At 29.8% G+C, this 20,903-nt stretch overlaps 1 protein-coding gene across 1 annotated transcript; it reads left to right on the top strand.

Moving 5' to 3' along the window:
* Window positions 1–4,959: 4,959 nt before the first annotated feature.
* Window positions 4,960–6,018, top strand: LOC132952155 (E3 SUMO-protein ligase KIAA1586-like). Its single transcript, XM_061024340.1, has one exon. The coding sequence runs from the start codon at window positions 4,960–4,962 to the stop codon at window positions 6,016–6,018; it is 1,059 nt and encodes a 352-aa protein (XP_060880323.1).
* Window positions 6,019–20,903: the final 14,885 nt, after the last annotated feature.

Genomic DNA, 20,903 nt, shown 5'->3' with positions numbered 1-20,903 from the left:
CCTACCTAATTGTGCGACTATAGTAGCACACGAAACCTTATGACAGTAGACTGTAGGTATGAGTGAGAATTTAGGAGAGAGTTTAAACAATGGTACCTATTGTAAAATAAACCTACTGTATAACCAAAATATGGAGTATTATATTGTGTTTTTTATCGGAGGATAATTTGTAACTATATATAATATATATTATAGTACCTATATGTTTATTATAAATTAATATTATACTATTATAATTATGTAGGTTAGCTAGGAGGTACCTGTCTAACAAATAAAATATGCTTTACCAATAATAAAACGCAATACGTTACCCATTAATACATTAATTATACAATCGCGGAAGTAATAAATAATTTGTCCGCGTACAATAGTTATGTTTTTCGACAGCTTGTCATAACATGACAAGTGTCTATAAATAATGCATATATATCGTGCACTACACAATATTATATAATAAGTACCTACCTACCTAAACTGAAACAATATAATATTATATGATCGTACGTCAAAGGTAGGTACATAAAATTATAATGTCAACGCCAGTTGGGGTAATATATTATATAGCTGATATTCGGCATTCAAAAAAATTATAACTGAGCTCAAGTTAATAACAAAATATATAATGCAGTAGGTAACACTGCAATAAAGATTTAATTTCTAATAACTTTTCCGTGGATTAATAATATTATGGTATCGACGAGCAAAACGTTTGGATTCAAGACGTTGGGACCGTTTTACGTAATCTCACAGATGCTTGGGTTGTTGCTGGTCAGAGAAATCGATAACAAAGTATTTTGTTCCAAAAGAGGCAAGTTTATTTTTATTATTAAAAATGTAATCGGCATATTTTTACTCCATTTAAATTCTGACACTCGAATTAACTATGTGATGTACCTACAACAGTACTATCTATTTATGTAATAATTTCTAGTGCGGTAGATATATATAATATGACCTCAAAATATATATTTAAAATTTAAAAATGGGTTCTACCTATATGCAAAATGATTATTAGATAATTTAAATTGTTGTTTGATTTATGTCCTTACTCGAATCCTTGATACTTAATAATTTTTGTTCCTTAGCTAAAAAGCTTAAAAATCTAATTACGGTATTTCTCATACGTTTTTCTTTTATGTAATAAAAATAATATTAAAATAACAGGCACATTTTTTAAAAAGCGTTTGATGTTAAAATGTTGATAAAATATGAAAAATTATAAATTATTGTGTACCTTATTAAGAATTCATATAATTTTAATTTTAATATCTACGACTTTAAATTGTTACCACAAAATTCTTCACAGATTTACCTTATACCTAGCAGTTTATAAATACAAAAATACATACGCACAATTTATTTTTATAGTAATTTTAAGTTAAAATTGTTGACGAAATCGTATAGGCGTATCATAGACTAAAAATAATGTTTACTCCTACTTCCCAACAAAAAAAGAATCAGAAAATTAAATTGCTAATACTATTAGTATGAAACAATTAGTCTAGCACTGCACAAAGTTTACTGAACGTCCATCTTCTCTGTAATATGTTTGAATGTTTCCAATACTAGTTTTTACACTTGTCGTTGTCTACTTTGACACCCTCTGAATCCACCTTTGTTTGAATTAATTAATTCCATAATACCAAAAAAAAATTAAACTAATTATTACGACTTTATAAGTATTAGAACATGTACTACAAAAGTCACACTGGCACAATGCTCAAAATAATTCTACAATAGTCACCGATAAACTAATGATTACAATCAATACAATCAATAATTTTACACCGATGACAGCAGATAATTGTAGATAAAAGTGTCGACCTTAGACTGACTTCCCTATGTGCAAAATATAATCTCCGAGACTTCACATTGACATCTCATTAGGCAGTGAGACGTACAAGTTTAAAGCCTATAGATGTCTCAGAGGATCTAATATGACGCTTAATGTCCAGACACGGGAAGTTACTGCATGCGATATCGCAAAACAATAGTCTATGTGTCGTCACATTGTAACTCCCATAGGCTATCATGTTGAGATACATGGGACTATCTAGTTTTATCGCATTGAGTTCGCATAGAGTGCACAAAGTTAAAATATCCAGGAAAAAACCTCTGTTTTGATATATTTTATTTGCGAGCGTCAGATTCGAACTCACTACCCCTAACCTAAATGACCTACGCCTATCCTACCGGGACACACTATTGAGACACAAAGTAGTTGGATATTTAGTCTATTAAAACTATGAACAGTTGTTTGGTTGTTTACCTACTTAGTAGACAATAAATGTGTATTATATTTACTTTTCATTGTGTTATACTATTATATATTAGTAATATATAATATATTATATATATTAATATTATATCATACATTTATACTAGCTGATCCCGTGCACTTCGTTGCTTGTTAAATGTACCAACTCTATATGACACAAACTTTGTTAAATTCGTTATTTAATATTCGGTGTATGGTGTTCAAAATGTTTCTTAACTTTTCCGTTACCCGGAATAAAAATTCTGATTTACAGCAGTATATTGTCAGGTAGGTATGCAATACCTGCGGTAGATCGTGGACCCCGTGCTGTTTTTACGTAAGTGTATGATTTAATTCTAAATCCTATGGTGGATTAATATAACCAATTAATATTTAATACAAAATCCTAACCTAACCTAACCGTACTAATATCAGATGAATAAAATAAAACCAAATTTAACCATTTTTAAATTTGCCTGTGTTCTTCCAAGAGGTCTTATATACACACATACATTCATTTAGTATTAATTCATTCATTCATTCATTTAGTATATTGACAAAAATAATAATACAAATCAACAAACATGCCCGATTCCCCAATAGCAACCAATATATAATACACTGTTGTATTTTTTACATCCAGATTTCCTACTTTCCCGGTGGATTTTCCTAAAAATTTTTTTCGTAAAAACCTTCTCCTGGCAATAACGTACATCTAAAAAAAAATTTGAACCAAATCGGACCAGCCGTTCTCGATTGATGAGGTATAACGACATTTTCATGCTCCATTTTTATATATATAAATTATGAACATTTTCAAAAAAATATCACACTACATAACTAGTTTATATGTAGAGATAGTATACAATAAAAATTGATTATCAAAAAATAAAAATACATTTGACTGTATGATAATAGTCAAATAATTAATTTAAATGTTTTGTATAAATTTAGTACCTATATAACAAATGTAAGTTATTATTAGGTACTTAAAGAAATTAAGTATATAACAAAGAATATAGTATTAAGTATACAACAAGAATATTTATTTATTTGAAGACATGATTGTATTATACAATATACTGTATTCAGGGGTTAAAGTGGGGGGGACGCAGGGGGACTCAGTCCCCCTACCTCAAATGGTGGTTAAAAAGCGTCCCCTTTAACAAATTCTTCTTAAGGTATGCCGGAACGCTCCAATTATATCCAAACATTAATCGATATAATTCAGAAATCCGTTGAGATTAAAACCGTGATTATCACGGACTACTACACTGGACTGGAAACGAGACGTTTACCGCCGGGCCGCTTAGTGTCCTCGAGAGAGGTGTACGAGGGGAAATCGTACATGAGCGAATCTGGCGCCATCTATACTTCAATGATAAACAATTTACCAAATGTATTCCTGCTAAATTGTTATCACTTATTCGAAAAATACGAAAATGTTTAAAATGTTTACCAACATGATGTTAGGGCTAATCCGATGAAAACGTTTACGCGGTCGGATTGTTTACCGATTGTTTACCTATTATTCACACACTGTCCTGTCAATCGTCAATGTAATGTTTACTTTTTAATCAGTTTTATTTAAAAAGTTTTTAGTGTTAACTATTTAATTACCTATTTAAATAATTTGTTTAAAAGAACTAAGAAGTTACGGCCAACAGGCAACAGGTAAGTTAAATCTTATTTAAGTAAAATTATTTTTAATGAACATTTATTTTTTGATTTTCATATATTATTTTGTTTAGACATTAGGAGTCTTTTGAAGTATAACTTCTCTAAAACTCCAAAGAATGATTTACCTACACATAAAGTTCCTACCAGTACAATTAAATCAAATATTGACTTATCAACCTCATCAAAAATTATTCCTGTTACTAAATCTACTGATTCTATAAATAATAGTTCTTATCCTGACTGCTGGGACTCCAAACAAATTCTTTATTTTACTGAAACTTATCCTTGGATGTATTTTAAAGAAAAAAAAATTGGTTGTATATTTTTTAGAGATGTAAATCTAAACTTGCTTAAACAAACAGGATCACATATAGCAACTGAATGGTCAAATGCAGAAATTTCTCCAACTGGTTTAAATTTAAAAAATAAACAGACTAATTTAAGAAAAAAAATATTAAAACACAAGCTTTCAATTTCACATTTAAATGCTCAAAAGATAGTTGACGAGAGTAAAAAAAATATAATGGATGAAAAAATATCTGAAATGGCATTATCTGAATCAGACCAAACACAAAAAATATTTAGAACAGCCTATTTAATTTCCAAAAATCAACGCCCATATACTGATATGCCAAAATTAGTCGACCTCCAAGTTATTAATGGAGTTGATCTTGGGAGAATACTTCATACTAATGTATCATGTACACAAATAATTGATCATATTGCCTCTGAGATGAGAATAAAATTAGCTAAATGCATTATAGAAAATGGAACAAAATTATGTATTTTAGTTGATGAATCGACAACTTTGAGCAGGAAGTCAATGTTGGTTATTTGTTTGCGCTGTGCTATTGGTGAATTGGGTGAAATAAATACATTCTTTTTTGATATTGTTGAACTGAATAATACTTCAGCTGTATCTGTAAAAGGTTCAATGTTGCAAGCACTTGAAAAGTATGGGATTAATTTTGAGTTTTTAAAAAAAAAACTTGATTGCCTTTGTTAGTGATTGAGCATCAAATATGTTGGGACGTAAATCTGGTGTCGGTACTCTATTAAAAAATGATTTTCCAAATATAATAACTTGGCACTGTTGCAACCACCGCCTAGAGTTGGCAGTTAACGATACTTTAAAAGAAGTAAGTGGATTAAATCATTTTCAGAGTTTTATTGAAAAACTTTATGCAACATATCATATGTCTCCTAAGAATACAAGTGAATTAAGAGAATGTGCTGCTTCATTAGAGAAACAACTATTAACAATTGGTAAGATTTTCACTATCCGATCGGTTGCTTCAAGTCAGCGTACAGTGAAAGCTGTTTGGAATAATTATGAAGCTCTATTCAAACATTTTTCTTATGCATCTACTGACACATGTAGAGACTCAAGAGAAAGAGCAAAATATAACGGGTTAAAAAATATACTCACTTCAAATAATTTTGTACATAATCTTGGTGTGTTATATGATGCATTAATGGAACTATCAGACTTATCAATACAATTACAAAAAAGAGATATGACATTACCTGCTGCCCATAAATCTATTCAGCGTACAATTCGAGTTTTAGAGTCCATGGCTAGTATACCAGGTCCAATATGTCAAGAAGTAATTTCTGCTTGTGAAAACAGAGAATTCAAAAATATTCAAATCTATTCTAAAACATCAATTATAAAAGTACAAATGGGACAATTTTTTACAAGTCTAAGTAATAATATGAAACAAAGACTTATGACAACACAAGCTAGTAATGTGTCATCAAGGGAAGTTAATAATGAATATAAAGTTAATTTCAAAAATTTAATTGAAGATTTAGAAGTCCTTTCCTCAGAAAATTGGCCGGATAATATGGATATTCAGTATGGTGATGAAAGTATTCGGCGTTTATCAGAGGTGTTTCAAATTGATCAAGTTTTATCTGTTAAAGGTTTTCGTGAGTATAAAGAAAATGAAAAAGTTAACATCGATATTAAACCTTTAATGACTGTAATCAACTCTATTGCAATATCTTCTTCGGAGTGTGAACGTACCTTTAGCTCAATGAATGTAATTGTAAGTCCTGTAAGGAGTACATTCATCTAGTCATTTGTCTTCACTAATTTTCATTAATTGTGTTGGGCCACCTCTAGAAAAATTTGATCCTAAATCATTTGTGAAGTCATGGATCTTAAAAGGAAAACGTTCTGCTACAGAAACAAATTGTTTAAAAAGAACCAAAAAAGATGAAAATGAATCTAATTCTTATAATTTAATATGGAATTGTTTAAATGTTTAATTTAAAAACTTACTTAGTTATTATTATATTTGTTAGTTTTTATTTTTATTATTTAATGTTGAAGCAACCAAGCCTGGATGAATACTAATAATTTTGTGATCACCCTTTTTAGGAGTGTTAATAAGAGTTCTTGCGTCTTTTGGAAGTTTTAATCCTTCCGATTTTAGTATTGACAAAAGGGAATTTACACAATTATGAGAAACATGAAAATCTAACACCCATTTATTTTTGTAACTTTTCATACAGATAATTAATATTATCATTAATCAAAGAAGTATGATCAATAATTGTGTTACTGTTTATTACATTATTCATCCAAGAAGTGCCTGAAAGATTAACTGAAGGCGCTGTAGATGAGGTAGTTGGTGTTAAAAACATATTTGATTCACATTGATTTGCTTTTATTGATGAATTTGGTAGGTCATCATGAACTCTTTGATCGACCGAGGAAAGAAACAAATTATACAAAGTATTTAGAAATAATAAAAAAAATTACCTACACCTTTAAGCTAAGCTTGTGGTGGTGCAGGGAGTAACAATAAACATCATTTTCTAGTAATTTAATTCGAAATACATAACAAAAAAAAAAAATAATAACAAATATTGTAATATAAACAAACAAAAATACTCTATATAAATACTGTACTTAAGATAAACAAAGACTTAGTTGACTAAATATAACATCGTTTACATATTTTTTAATGTTAATTGAATCGTTAAAAATATTTTTTTTTATATCAATCGACAGAGAGTTAAATATAACAGGACCCAGATAATTAATACATTTTTGACCAAAACTTGTATTTGTGAATAACATTTTAATATTAAATAATCTATCTTCCCCTATTGGCTTGTTATTCTGTTTGATAAAGAAAAAACTAGATTTTTTATAAACAAACATTATAGCAGTTTTTTTGTACACTAATTCGATCGGAAGCACATTAAACTCTTTATAGTTTGAAAAGGAAGACCCAATGAGATCCTCCTTTCTCAAACATATACGAACTATACTGTTTTGTTGTACCCTTAATGGTTGTAGAACATTTTTAGATGCACCACCCCAAATTACCATACCCTATTGTAATATAGATTGGTATAAAGAAAGATAAACTATCCTCATAGTATGCGAGGAAATTAAATATTTTAATTTATGAAATGTAAACATTAAATATCGCAATTTTACTAACAAGCTATTTATATGTAAGTTCCATTTGAGGTTACAGTCGAATATTAATCCTAAATATTTTATTCTATTCACAATATTGATTTTTGGGCAGTTACAAGTTGATGCATTTAAACATTCATGAAAAGAAAATTCTTCGAAACGTGGTAAAATATTTTGTATTGAAAAGACCATAAACATAGTTTTGTTAAAATTCAAAGACAGTTTTTTGGTATTTAACCACTTAATTACTTTCTTAAAATTTATTTCCGTTTTTTGTCTTAGATTTTCCCAATTTGACCCTGATACTAACAAACAGGTATCATCTGCATATACGACTATTTTACCGTCGATATTCATATCACATAGACTATTTATATACATAATAAATAAAATTGGACCGAGAATACTTCCCTGAGGTACACCATAAACAACTTCACTTTCCTGCCCTAAAAACCCATTTATATTTGTAATTTGTTTCCTCTTATTAAGATAACTCTTAAACCAGTTTAAACAAATATTATTTATACCATAGCTACTGAAAGCTTTAAATAATATACTGTGATCTACGGTATCAAAAGCTTTTGCCAAATCTAAAAATATGGCTAATGCTTTATCACCTTTATCGAGTGCGTTAGATATAAATTCTGTCACAGTGTATAACGCATCTTCGGTACTTCTATTTGGTCTAAATCCATACTGGTTTTTAGAAAGAAAATTGTTTTTCTCTAGATAATCTATCAAACGAGCTTTAATTATTTTTTCAAAAATTTTAGAAAAACTACTCAACATAGAGATCGGTCGGTAATTGTTCATATTCTCTTTATCACCACCTTTATGTAGAGGTTTGATTATCGCTATTTTTAGTTTATCAGGAAAAACACCACCTTTCAGACTTAAATTAAAAACATGCGTTAAAGGATTTATTATATGAGGAGCTATGTGTTTTAAAATTTTTACACTAATTTTATCAAAACCACAAGCTACATTGTCTTTAAAATGTTGTATTATATTCAAGATTTCCTTCGAGTTTATTTTTACCGAGAATAAATTGTTGAAATTAATCGCATGTGATGTCACATCGGAAACTTCATCGAGACATTTTTTTATGTTATTGGCTAGATTCTGTCCTATAGTGGAAAAAAACATATTTAAATTGTTTGATGCAGTTAGCGGTTCTTTTAGAGCAGGGATCGGCAACTGGCGGACCGCGGTCCGGATCCGGACCGCGGAAGGCAAGACTATGGACCCTGTCAAAACATTGTACTTCATCTTCATTATGTTATTTTCTGTAATAGTATTATTATTAATACAGACATTTATTTAATTTAATTTATATTTGTTTGGTTCGACATACATTTGTGAGGCATCGTTTTCAAAAATTAATTTTTTGAAAAAAAATATCGGACAAAATTAACAGACTCTCACCTTGAGGACACATTGCGCATAAGCTGTTCTCCACGAGTTCCCGATTTCAAAAAGCTGGCTAAGGAAAATAAATGCAATTTTTCGCATTAAATAATTTACTATAATAAATATATTTTTTTCATACTTTTAATTTTGTAATTATTAATATAAATTAATTGTAATAACTGAATAATTATTTTTATTTTTATACTGCTATTTTTATTATATAAAGATTTGAAAAAGATTTTTTTCACTGGACCTCATTGATTTATTATTTTAATCTTTAGGACTCCAATAGAAATTACTTGCCGACCCCTGTTTTAGAGCATCAATTAGATAACCATTATATTTTAATCGTTTTATGATATCTTTATCAGTATTAGGATTATTAGTTAAATCATTTATTAATTTCCAGGTCTTTTTAGGGTCTCCAGAAACATGTTGAAATTGATCATTGTAATAATTTATTTTTGCCATTTTAATAACATAATTTAGTTTATTTCTGTAATTCTTATAATACTTTATTAGATTTTTATTGTTTGGATGTTTTTTTGTTTTTAACGATAATTCTTGTTTTTTTCGAACCGAACATAATAAACCTGATGTCATCCAATTTTTAATACGATTAGATTTAGAATTTAGTAATTTAAGACTCTTTGATTTATATTAAAGCATCAAGAATACGTGCATATACAAAATCCAGTGACTCGTTAACGTCACCAATACTGTATAAGTCCGACCAATTCACAATTTTTAATAAATCGTTTAACTTTTTAAAATTAATATACTCGAATGAGGCTGATTTTTGTGTCTCTTTAATTATTTTCGGTATGGATAAAATAGTAGTGTAATGATCAGAAAAATCTGTTTGAAGTACACCAATATCAAAGTCATCAAGGCTTTTTTTATTTTTATTTGATTTGATAAATATGTGATCGATACAAGAGTTATTACTACTACCTGAAGGAATTCTCGTGAATACGTTTATAAGAGAGATAAATCCATTTGATGATAACAAGTCAAGGTAATCATTCTCAACATTATTATTACCTATTATATTTATATTAATATCACCTAATAGGATGGTCATGTTTTTATCAACGATGTCTTTATCTGACAGTAGAATTGCTTCTAAACGAGTCAAAAATTCATTAATTACACCCGTGGGAGACCTGTATATACAAAGTAGATTTAACGGTACAACATAATTATTGATAACTAACTTCACAATATTCGCTTCACATAAATTATATTCATGTAAATCAATATCTAAAAGGTGTTTAACAAAGACAATTATACCATCATTCTGGTTTCTTTTCATAGTAGAGTAAAATGTTTTGTATCCCGGTATAAAATAACTACAATTATTTGGGTCATGCCAGGTTTCCGTTAAGACAATTACATCTAAATTAAAATAAGAATCATTTTGCAAAAATAATAGTAATTCATCTAAATTAGCATTTATGCTCCTAATATTAACACATATCATTAAAACTTTTATAACTTACTTTTAATACAAACTTTTAACATACTTTTTAACATATCATTAACTTTTTAACTTAACTTTAATTTTTAACAAGTTAATACCCACCTTTGATGATTGGGTAATTACCCTGTACAATAGGTTTAATTATCTTACTATCACTATCTTCATGTACTTCAGGAATATATTTTTTTCTCTTTTTTTTAATTGTTTTCACATGAATTTCTGATTCAAATGCAGATGATGCTGATATGAAAATTTTCTTTGCTTTAGTTGCAGCTTCGTCATAATTGGCTAATTTTTAAATAATATAGGTAGGTAGTTATTAATTAAAATAATATTATTTAAAACCAATTAGAATAAAAATTAATTATAACGCATACACCTAAATCAGTATGCTATATTAAATCTTAATTACCTAGGTTAGAGCTCTAAGGCAAATATAAAACTAATTATATTTAGGTACTTACAAAAATATTCTGAAACAATTTTAACGGGGTACGTAGGCCAATCAATTCCAGGTTCAGCTAATGATTGAATAAGTTCAGTCACATTTCCAGCTTTAGGCCACTTTGATATCCAAAGGTTTCCACATAATATCAACCAATTACATGGTATAACTGAATATTTATTTTCTTTCTCGAAAAATCCAACTACCCACTGCACAATCACAACACATTTTAGGTATACAAATGTGTTCAATATATACTTACAGTTAGTAGCTACTTACAGAAAAATATAGGTTAACATTTTATTTTTTTAAATATAATATAGGTACCTATAATATCGTCGGTGCACAAGAATAGTGACACAACTAAAAAAAGTAGATTTTCCAGTATAGTGAATTAAAGTATTCCTGTTTCTTGTATAGCATATCACGATTTAGGATTGTTAAAATTTAAAAAAAATTTTTTGGAATCAATAAAACTATTTACCTTTTATCCTAACAATAACAAGTTTGTATTGATAACATTAAGAATAAACCTCAAAATTGTTCTATTTTCATCCCTCTTGTGAGTTACGACGATCTTCCTGAAAACATTATATCACCATCCCGTGATATTTTATCATAATAACATTAATATTAATAACAATGCCACTAATAAATTCATACGAAAACAACAATTTCGATATAAATGAATACAAAAACAATCCTTTATTAAATAATAGAAATAACATAATAATATTACACAACTTTGCTTTGGTGTTAAACTTAGATTATTTCATATAATTAGATATAAAATATTCATAAAACTTAATAGAAATAAAATAATAACAAGATAATCAGCCTTAGGAACTTCGTAAGTATTATAAAAATTAAGTTATTAAAAAATAAAAAGGTGGATAAGTGGATGTCGCTCTGCTGTATAGTAGGTTACAAGTGGGTCACTGTAATGGATGGTGTTAAATTTGAATTCAATGATATAATATCATTGTATAAGAAAAACGATTCTGAGCGAAAACGGTCACAGTCAGCCTATGATATTACCAAGTATATTTGATGATATTATTGTGAATAAAGTAATTTATAAATAACCTATTTACGTGGAGCCTTGTTTTCAATTTTCAATCCTTAGCTATAAAAGTTGAACATTTTATAAATTTTTAACTACAAAATAATTATTAAATTATAAATTTGATAAATTCTGTCCAAATTTGATCTTTAAATGCTTATAAAAAAAAACTGTGCCTATGTATTTTCAATATTTTTCAACTGCTATTGTAAAAATATATCAGGAGTCTTGTATTAAATTTTTACACTTTTTGGCCCAACAGATAAAACTTTATTGATATTTATAGAAAAAAAAACTAAAAAAATTGAAAACTGAAAATGCCCGTAAACAGCTCAAAAAGTGTCAAAATATTTTCAAAATTGTATGGTGTATAGGAAATGCTAATATAAACATTCAGTGAAATTTTCATGTATCTACAGTTATTCGTTTTTGAATTACAAGAAAATAAGGAAATCGGTACATGAGAAATCGAGTGAATATCTAATGTTGTAAAAATATGAATTTAAAACGCTCATAAAAATTTAATTTGACTTTCTTGTAGAAATTTTTTTTTTGATAAAGTTAGACAAACTTATGAGGAATCTTGTATTAGATTTTAAAATCTTAGATTTAAAAAGAAAATTTTTTATGAATTTCTAACTCAAAATAATTTGCAAATTTTCGTGATTTTTCCGTATTTTTTCAAGATTTGAACTTTAAACGTGTATAAAAAAAAACTGTGACTAAGGATTTTTAATTTTTTTCATCTGCCTTTGAAACAATAACCTAGGAGCCTTCTATTAAATTTTCAAGCTTTTTTACCCAACAAATAAAATTTTATTGATATTTATAGAAAAAAAATTTAAAAAAACTGAAAACTGACAATGTCCGTAAACAGTTCAAAAAAAGTCAAATTATTTTCAAAATTGTATTGTGTATAGAAAATGCAAATATAAACAACCAGTGAAAATTTCATGCATCTACGGTCATTTGTTTTAGAGTTACACCAATAACCAAAATCGATTTGTTAAAAATCGATTTTGCGTAAAAATTCCCGTTTTTCCTTAATTTTTCTTTTGTTTTTCACATCGCTTTTGAAAACTACTGGGAAATTAAAATTTTGACCTCCCCAATGCACCAACGATATTCACTTTCCTATCGAACAAGATACTGAAGTCGAAAATCGAAGCATTATTTCGACTACTTATCGTGTACACAGACACAAAAATAAAAAAATAAAAAAAAAAATAAAAAAAAAACACACATCATTGTAAAATCAATACATTCATCGTTTCACTCAGAATCTAAAATAACAGCCTTGTATTTGTTTTATAATTTAGGAACGTAATAAATAAAAATTATCATAAATCGTAATAATATTCAAAACATTACAGATTTTCATAAAAAAATGCATACGATTTTAGGATAACATTTTTTGCCACAATTCAATTTTTATTTTCGCTATTTTTATCAGCTTTTTTTTTCTTCGCGAGATAATTCCTTTTCTACCAGATGTCGATCGTATTTATTTTTCAGTGTATTTTTTTCCTTTTCAGGAGCATTTTGATACTTTATGCAGTCTTCGCATTGATCTTTTTTTGGGCGATGAAATTCGATGTACTCTAGAATTTTCAATTCAGAATTTAATAAGATAGTTAGCATGTGGCTCCTCATTTTGTTCACAGTAGTCCCTATGTAAGTCTGCCAGAGTCTTGTCCCCTTCAATATATCCTCTAACGGAATCTTTTCGACAGTAGTGGCTCTCCATCCTAGGAATTGGTTTTATGTGACAACGTACTGCTTCTTTAATGCTTTCATTAACTTTTTTTTGATTGCCATGTTTTCCTCGCTTTTCAATGTCAATCATGCCGATGGTCTTATCATTGCTTTTGCTTAACACTGTTTTAATGGGTCTATCAGATATTATGGAAAGGGTCGCTTTAAAAAATGTCTTGCACGCTCTTCTGACCATTAACAGAAAAATAAAATGCACCGTTTTTCTGTCTATGACTGTTCTCACGAACATACCTATATCTAGGCTCAACTGACTCCATACTTAATAACAGAAAGTTACGCTGTCTCTGTAAATCGCCTAGTGCCCAATAATCAGTGAAAATGGTTAACCGTTGGTCTTCGGTCACTTTTGTTTTACAATTAAGGGTGCAGCTGTCTTTGCATGGTGGCCCCATTGCTTTATCTTCAACAACCTTGGTTTCTTTTTTAGAATTGACATACGTGTATTTTTTCCCTTGATTTCTCCATGCTTTTATAATTGATTTATTCCATTGTTCTGGTTTGGCCTTTCGTTTTCTTCCTCTTATTTCTTCAACTTCTGAGTGTGTCTCTTCGTTGATATCTTCATCACTCGATGTCGACGATGAACTGGAATTCTCACCGCCATAGTCTGGATCCTAATCACTGTCATCTGTATAGTTATATTCTATAGATTCATTCTCAGACATTACGTAATCAGTTAGTATATTTTCTGTGTTGTCGTCAGCTTTTTCAATCATGGTTAATTCATTGTTCTCTAATATGTCATGATCTTCGTTATTTCGTTCAAAATATGAGGAGGGTACATTTTGTAAAGTAATAAAATCGTCAGAAGATGTAGGGTTGACGAATGTATTTTCTAAAAATAAAAATAAAATCAGAAATTTGAAACTTAAAAAAAAATGAGCAGAGGTTCCCTGGCGCCCGCAGGCCGCACTCTTTTGTAGAACAAAAAACAATATTATTTTAAAATTTTAAAATTTTACGATGCCCACGCGTGCTTTAAGCAAAATTAAAATAAATTCCTACATTTTTTTTTTATTCAAAAAGGTTTATGATATTCACCTGTGGGCAATAATTATGAAAATAGTATGGAATAAAATCCAATCTCTTAAAGGACTAAATAGAAATCGAAAAATCAATCTGATTAATATGAACACTGACGCACTAATTAACGAAGAATTAGTAGCAAACCAATTGGGGGAATATTTCTCTCAAAATAGCAGTAATACCAATTATACAACACAATTTTAAACCTACAAACATGAACGCGAAAAAGAAACTATTCCTAACTCTTTAGATCAAAACCAAATTGACCAAATCCAATTAAACCTACCAATCACTATGCAAGAAATTATATTCACTCTAACAAAATGCAAAAGCCATAGCCCCGGCCCTGATAACATACCGTACATTTTTATACAAAACTTCGGGCCAAACACCCTAAAATTAACATTAACGATATTCAACAGAATCTTCACTGAAGGCTTTTGGCCAAGTACATGGAAAAATGGTACGGTAATACCAATCCCAAAACCTGAAAAAGATAAGTTTAAGCCCGATGAATACAGACCAATAACGCTCCTAAACACCTTGTGTAAAATATTGGAAAAAGTCATTAACTATAGACTTACTTGGATACTAGAAAAACATAAATACTTATCCAAACATCAATTCGGCTTTAGAAAAAACAAAAGCACAATCGATAACCTAACTCAAATTAACCATGAAATAAACCAGACTTTTAAAAAAAAACAATCGGTCAAATAGTAACACCAAAGAACATCCTGTTTGTATCTAGAATTTCAAACAACCGTTTTTGTATTTTTCTTAACAACAAACACACTGTGGACTCGCTCATTGAAATAACCAAGTCTATCACAATCAACGGAAACGAAATTCAATTACGAAGACTTATAAACCCATCCAAAAGAATAGTAATCTCCAACGTTTGTCTATCCATTCCAAACGAAAAAATTTTATCCGCACTACAGAGTATCAATATAACACCAATATATCAGATTAATTAACTTAGAGCCGGAGTAAACATGGCAGGATATGAACATGTTTTAAGTTTCCGGAGACAAATGTACATAAATGACAATGATGTTACTAAACTCCCCGGGTCCCTACTAATCTTTCACAACGAAACTCAGTTTAGGTTATTTTTTACTGACGATAAAATAACATGCTTTACATGCAAAACGTCGGGTCACGCCACCCTTTCATGTAAAAAACACATCAACATCACCGAAGTCAATATAAACACAAACCAGAATACTAACACAACAAATTGGATTAACAACACAAACGTACCAGTCAAGTCGACAGAAGACATCCCTCACTCTTCAAGCCCTCATTCCGACGAAAGTCCTATGAATCCCGGGTTGGAAAATAGCAAAATAATGGAAGAAAGAACGCAAAACCTTAAACGACCGGCATCTTTCACAACAACATCCTCAAACCCACCTAGCCCTAGAAATGATTCAAGCCAAGACAACTTTGCAACACTAAAACCACCAAAAAAAGTGATAATAGTAGAAAATAAATCAGATCCTAATCAGCCAACAAATATCCCAGAAAACAAGTCACGATCCACTTCAAGAAACCGATTTTCGGAAAATTTGGATACACACCTGGAACCTATTAAACATATCTTTGAAGATAAAACAAAATTTAACATATCATTCGACCAATTCAATTACATCATAGAAAACATTCTTAAACAAGACGATCCATTAAATACTATAAAAGAATATGGAATCGATGGAAATGAAATATTATCGATAATCGAAACTACTAGGCCATACCTCACCACGAAATCAGCTAAAAATAACTACACTCGCATCGCAAACAAAATTTTTAGAGCGCTCGATACCCAAATCACAATAGAGCCGATCCAATCGGACTCAAATGAAAACTAATGATAAACACAAACTTACAAAAAACAACCTTAACCCGCAAATCTTACCAAACCCACATAAGCTATGATGTTGTGTCTCCATGTACAGTCGTATGCTTTTGAGATGTCGAGGTTGACTAGCCCCATTATTTGTTTTTTTTTAAAAGTCTAGTTTATTTCATGGTTAATTTGAGTTAGGTTATCGATTGTGCTTTTGTTTTTTCTAAAGCCGAATTGATGTTTGGATAAGTATTTATGTTTTTCTAGTATCCAAGTAAGTCTATAGTTAATGACTTTTTCCAATATCTTACACAAGTTCCTGATTAGTGATTACATAGTATAAATTTATTATAAAGAAGCTTATTTAAATGTATCACAACAAATGCTTACGGAATCGCATCAATATCGTCACTAAATCATCTTGAACAGTTGGACCACACAAAAAGTGAAATGTGGGACTGAATAATAATTATCGAACGTCCTCGTCGTATTTTTCACTTGCTTGTTGTTAGTCTTAGCTGAAATTTAGTATAGGCCCAATGAGAGCCAACGAGGATTGTGATTTTCCCATTCCTCAGATTTTCAGAGAAGATATAATATATTTCCCATTTATCTTTAATCCCCATTCTCCAAGCATCTCGGCGAATTCTATAATAGACCTAATTTTAAGAAAGACATAAAGCGCCCGCTGAGAAGCGCGTAATTTCTCCTAAAATATATATATGAGCAAAACTGCATGAGTGCATTTATTATTAATTAATAATATAAAAATCTAATGTTTGTATATTGTAATCAATTATTAATTTAATATTCATATACTTACGTAATAAAATAATTAATGCAAACCAACTTACCTCTTTTTATAGTTTATTATAAACCACAAATTGTGTATTGACTATATCAATTCAGTTGTTTATAGCATTGTAGGTATATTCCTGATTAGTGATTACATAGTATAAATTTATTATAAAGAAGCTTATTTAAATGTATCACAACAAATGCTTACGGAATCGCATCAATATCGTCACTAAATCATCTTGAACAGTTGGACCACACAAAAGCACATCGTTCAAGGATAAGTTTGAAGTACTCTTGGCGGATGCATCGAATACGACACGTAACTTAGTTGTAAGACTTGATAACTTCATCACTAGATGATGTGGCAGATAAAATGCGGCACTTGGCTGGTTCTCTTCCTTATTCACTATTTTCATATGTCCCATTTTTAAATACTCTTCCATAAATTGTGTGTATGGAAGGCGCAGTTCTGGTTCACGCTGGAGCCTCCGTTCAACGCTGAGAAATCTTGCTGTTGCCATTTCCAAAGTTCTTCCAACAGTACGTGCATCTGACTTCAATGGCAGTCGCAGAACGAATCTTCCTGTCTGATCTCGCCTTGCAGTTTCTTCAAAATGTTTGAGAGCTTTCTGTTCTTCAATACATTATTTATTTGACTTTGATGCAACTCCATACGCTTCAGATTCACTATTCCTTAGTATTCTGAGACTGTCTTCGCAGGCTTCTCCAATTGAACATGTAGCCAAAAGCGAGATAGTGCCAACCTCTCCTGTAACAAGCCACCCAAACTTCGAATCTTGTAAGCAAACAGATCCCTTCTGTGACCGGATCCTTGCTGGTTCAATCAAATCATAAAATATACCGCCACCAATAAGCAAGTCAACACTTCCTGTTGAATCGAACGACGGGTCGGCCAGTTGTGGTACTAGTTCTTCTGGAATCTCCCATCCATCTTTCGGGTTTGAACAACTTGGTAAGGCATCTATCACTATTGGTAGTATGTGACAAACCAAATCTACTTCAAATTGCTTTACTCGAGATTTCACCTTGACTGATATACTTGAGACAGACTGTGTTCGATTTGCTCCAATGCCACTTATAGGGAGTATCGTTCTATTGCGTGGAAGTTGTAATAAATTAGCGAAGCTTTTGGACACAAAGTTCATCTGTGATCCATTGTCTAATATGACACGACATTTTTTGAATTCACCGTACTGATCTTCTGCCAGAACAGACGCTGTAGACAGAAACACACGACCTCCTTGTGCGGGACATGCTACATTAATTATGACTTTATTCTTGGTTTGATGTGGTAGCAATGTTGTTTTTAGCTTGATCTGAGACACTGATTTGGCCAACTGTAGGTGACTTCTCATAATGTAGAAGTGTGTTGTGTTTCTACTTGCACCTCTGACACGTATAAGCTGATCTGCAGCTTTCAGCAGAGTGAAACGGACCTAAACAGTTGAAGCATAGCTGAGATGTTCTTGCCATACCCAAGCGTTCCGTTACCGGGAGAGCTTTAAACTGCTCATACGCAAACAACCTATGAATCACAGCACAACATGGACACGGACGGACTGGCCTATTATTAGTAGAAACTAACACCTTCTTTGTAGGTTGACGTGTTTTATAGAACGTCTTGACATTATTAGTATTGGTAAGCTTAGTAGAAATGGTGTTTGGACATACAGTCTCTGAGCTTTCCATTGCTACGCATCGACTAGCCAAAAATGCTTCGAGATCCTTGTAAATATTAAAAGCTGCTCAAGAAGTAAGTACTTACCTATAAGCTAAATACAATAACAATTATAAGTAATATAATGTTTCTGTTAAGTGAGATACCTTACTCAAACTATGTGTCTTGCTTAAATAATGTAAACCCAGTATACAGTTTTTTTTCTTCATGTAGGTATTCATATTTATTTTAGCATTTCATTTAATATTTTCTTTTAGAAAAATGTATACAGACAACTTGAGTATGATAAGCCTAGTTCTACTACAGTTAGTCAAATGGTGAAAAACAACACTGAGGTTATGTGATCTTATATTATAAACAATGAGTTGTGTTTTAAACTTTTTAGATTTTTATTTCTAACTAATACAAGATGTATAAAAAAAGTGTTAAATATGTATTTCCTATAATTTTGTTATAGGTATGTCTACAAGATAAAGAATTTTTAATATTTTAATTGATTTAATTTTATTCAAACCTTTATACAGAGAAAAAATGTGATTTTTATTAGTGGTACAACGATATTAATAAAGTTACAAAATATAACAGATGCTATAAAAATATATTTTTAATGGTAATACTTCGTTTTAATAAAAAAAAAAAGGATTAATTTCAAAACGTTGTATTGCCAAATATGTTTCTTCAAAACGTGGTATTGCCGGCAATAATGCGTTTTGCATCAACAGAAATATGAACAACTTTAACGTGTGCTATTGCCATTACTTTTTCAAAACGTGGTATTGCCGGTAATACCACGTTTTGGTCTGACACGACATTTTCAAAGCATTAAAAACAATGTTTACAATTTAGGTAGATTTATTTTGACACTGTCAATCGTTTTATTTTTATTTTTTACATATTAACAAACTTATTCTGGGTGTTTATAGTCGTCAGAAAATGTGTTACAGTTTTCCTTGATTTGTGTACATTTTGGTTTTTGGCAATACCACCTTTTGCATTTCCACCCTTCATTTGTCGTACAACTAACTCGTGCCCATGCGAATCGTTTCATTCCAAATTTAATTCGTAATTTTATTCTCCACATCTAAATATATTCAACTTTCTAAATATATTATATAGTATTCAATCTGATATAACAATTATTATAAGAAGTTCCAATTTAACAAAACCACACCGGAAAGAAATTAGAGATAAAATACGATTTTTAGAAGATGAAATTCGAAAATATGATACTGATACATGCAAGGTTTCAATACATAAAAATATTAGCCAATAAGTATAGACTACGACAAATCGTCAAACATATTTTTTTATTTGATTGTGTATAATATTATCTGTTCTTAGTTTTTAAATAAATGTATAACACCATTTTTATAATGACGCGCTTAGAAAGCATGATACAAGCAATTAGTAAGTAATTAATAATTTTATGCATAATAATTAGATATTATTTTTTTTTCTAATTATTATTCAATTTTGTATTTATATAATATATATTTAATTATTATTCAAACAGCTGTATATTTATATAGATCAAATTGATGTAGAAGTGGAATACCGTTCATTTTGTCTTAAAACTAAACAAAGTATTGAAGTTCGTGATATCTCGAGACACGGCTTCTTCGTATCCAAATTTATATACTTTGTATAAAATATTTTATACTCTTCCAGTGAGCAGTGCAACTGCAGAAAGAAGTGTTAGCAGGTTAAAATTACTTAAGACATATCTTCGCTCAACTATGAATGTAGATTGACTATCAAATTTGGCAATATTGAGCATTGAAAGCAACATTGTACAAAAAATTGATTTTGACAGTCATAAGAACATTTGTACTACCTAATGAGAAAGCGCAGAAAATTATTATAATGTTCTTATTTCTTAACTATTTTTATACTTTTTACTTTTATTTTTATGTATTTTGATAAAAATACAAATTTTATAAATGCATTATTTTTTGTATTGGATTAGAATCTAGAA

This window comes from Metopolophium dirhodum, chromosome 1 (assembly GCF_019925205.1).
Source record: "Metopolophium dirhodum isolate CAU chromosome 1, ASM1992520v1, whole genome shotgun sequence".
NCBI lineage: Eukaryota > Metazoa > Arthropoda > Insecta > Hemiptera > Aphididae > Metopolophium > Metopolophium dirhodum.
This window is presented reverse-complemented; position numbering and strand designations above follow the sequence as displayed.